This window comes from Penaeus vannamei, chromosome 2 (assembly GCF_042767895.1).
Source record: "Penaeus vannamei isolate JL-2024 chromosome 2, ASM4276789v1, whole genome shotgun sequence".
NCBI classification, from domain to species: Eukaryota; Metazoa; Arthropoda; class Malacostraca; order Decapoda; family Penaeidae; genus Penaeus; species Penaeus vannamei.
In genome coordinates this window covers 4,803,740-4,806,239 of record NC_091550.1, presented here as the reverse complement: position 1 = coordinate 4,806,239, position 2,500 = coordinate 4,803,740, and the positions used below count along the sequence as shown (strand labels likewise).

Sequence of the window (2,500 nt, the reverse complement as noted above, 5' to 3'; positions counted from 1 at the left end):
TTGTTCATGAATTATGTATTATATCATATTGTTCATGATGGTTCTCTTATTTTTTGAAGGAGAAGAATATTTAAATTTGGCATAGAACGGGGGATAGATAGATAGGACCTGATAATTGCTATTTGAAAAGGATAATAGTAATGTTGATGATAATGATGATGGCGATGATGATGATGGTGATGATAATGATAGTACTGGAGATAATGATGGTGGTGATAATGATTATATTATTTATTGTGGTTATAGTTGTAATGTAATGTAATGTAAGTTGTAATAGGTAAAGAATTATAGATATATTGATGATGATGATAATGACGATGATGATAATGATAACTGTAATAATAATGATAATAATGATAATGATGATAATAATAGTAATAACAATGATATTGATAATGGTGATATTAACAATAATGATAACGATAATGATAATGGTAATAATGATAATAATAATAATAAGAATAAGAAGAAGAAGAACGATAATAATAATGATAATAATAATGATAATAATGATGATAATAATGATGATAATGAGGGCAATAATAATAATAATAATAATAATAATAATAGTAAATAATAATAATAATAATAATAATAATAATAATAATAATAATAATAATAATAACAATGATAATCATAATGATAATAATAATAATAATAACAACAAAAATAATAATAATGATAAAAATAATCATGATACTATACAACCCTACCTTCCCACAGGTCCTCGAGCGGGAGGTCCGCCTCGACATCACGGTGAGCGGCGCGGCCACCAGGCTCTCCCTCGAGACCCCTGAGGCCTACACCCTCGACATCACGCCCCGAGGAACAGTCATCTCCGTCACCATCCTCGCCTCCAACTACTTCGGAGCCAGACACGCCCTTGAGACGCTATCGCAGCTTATCGCCTTTGACGACCACGAGGGACTCCTGCAGGTAAGTCCTCAGTCTGTGTGGTATATATAGGGGTGGTTGGGAGAGAGATGAATAGGTGGGAAGAGAGAAGGAGAGATAAGAGGGAGTGAGAAATAGATAAATAGATGGGAAGATAGGAGAGATAGGGGTAGATGGGGAGAGAGAAGGAGAGATAGGAGGGACTGAGAAATATATAGATAGATGGGAAGAGGGAACGAAAGGTAAGAGGGAGTGACTGAGAGATAGATAAATAGATGGGAAGATAGGAGAGATAGGGATAGATGGGAAGAGAGAAGGAGAGATAGGAGGGAGTGAGAAATAGATAGATAGATGGGAAGAGGGAACGAAATCTAAGAGGGAGTGACTGAGAAATAGATGGGAAGAGGGAAGGAGAGAAGGGAGTGACTGAGACAAAGAGATAAGAGGGACTGAGAAATAGATTAATAGATAGAAAGATAGGAGAGATAAGAGGGAGTGACTGAGTATTAGATAGATGGGAAAAGAGGAGAGATAGGAGGGAGTGAATGAGAAATAGGTAGAAATGTGGACAGACAGAGAGACAGAATGAAAGACAGACAGACAGTCGGACAAACAAATAGACAGAGAGATGGATAGATATGTAGACGAACAGATGAATAGATTGATAATTGATATATGGATTGATAGAAGGATAGGTATGTGGTCACATGAATAGACAGTGACAAACAAGTATAGCATTGGATAGACAGAGAGAAATGTAGAGATGGACAGAGACCAATGACGGATACTTAAAAGAAATTTAGATAAATGGACGGATTAACATAGACATAAATAGATATAAACATACATGCGTAAATACATCCATACGCACATACGCACAAACACTTCCTACATACATACACCTCTCCCCTGGCATACATACACACGCGCATACACCTCCTCCCCTACACTCACACATACAACATACACACACCCATTTATACATACAAATAAAGATAGACAGATAGATCAGCAGACAACCACGAACAGAGACATATTTATATTTATTTAGTACCATATTTAGTACCTCTTCATAGAACATATTTAGTACCTCTTCAATATTTCACGCTCGTCGTCTCACTAAAAAACAGACAAATAAAACAGAAAGTGAAAGAGAAATGATGATTAACTTTTCCCATTCGATTAGGCTTAACGAAAGACGCGCGGTTGTTTTGGTCACAACTATGTCGTTATGCTTGGTCTCTCCCTCGTTCTCTTGTTTGTTTCTTTGTTCTTATTTTTCTCTCTGTCTGAAATGTATGTTGGTCTGTCGTCTATTTGCGTTTGTATGTCTGTAAATGTGTTTATATATGCGTGTGTCTAGTTATGTCTATCTGTCTTTTTGTCGGTGTGTATGTCCAGCTGTCTGTGTCTTTCTTTCTTGTGTTAATTGCCATCTGTCTGTCTCCTTGTCTGGCTTTGTGTCTTTCACTTTCTATTCGATAATCACAACTGGAAATGGAAAGGAAGATTAAGGACAGCACACGTCCTTTCCTATGGTATGGAACTCTATGATAATAATAATCCACAGTTGCTCCTATAATTTCTCGATGGGAGAATAACAGTG

At 36.2% G+C, this 2,500-nt stretch overlaps 1 protein-coding gene across 3 annotated transcripts in view; it reads left to right on the top strand.

Moving 5' to 3' along the window:
- LOC113811684 (chitooligosaccharidolytic beta-N-acetylglucosaminidase) overlaps positions 1 to 2,500 on the top strand; it is a 28,898-nt gene that overhangs the window by 18,881 nt on the left and 7,517 nt on the right. For all 3 annotated transcript variants that reach the window (XM_070128997.1, XM_070129003.1, XM_070129010.1), the window contains one exon: positions 724 to 936. In XM_070128997.1, the coding sequence (XP_069985098.1) occupies positions 724 to 936 (213 nt within the window). The remainder of the gene's footprint in view (positions 1 to 723; positions 937 to 2,500) is intronic.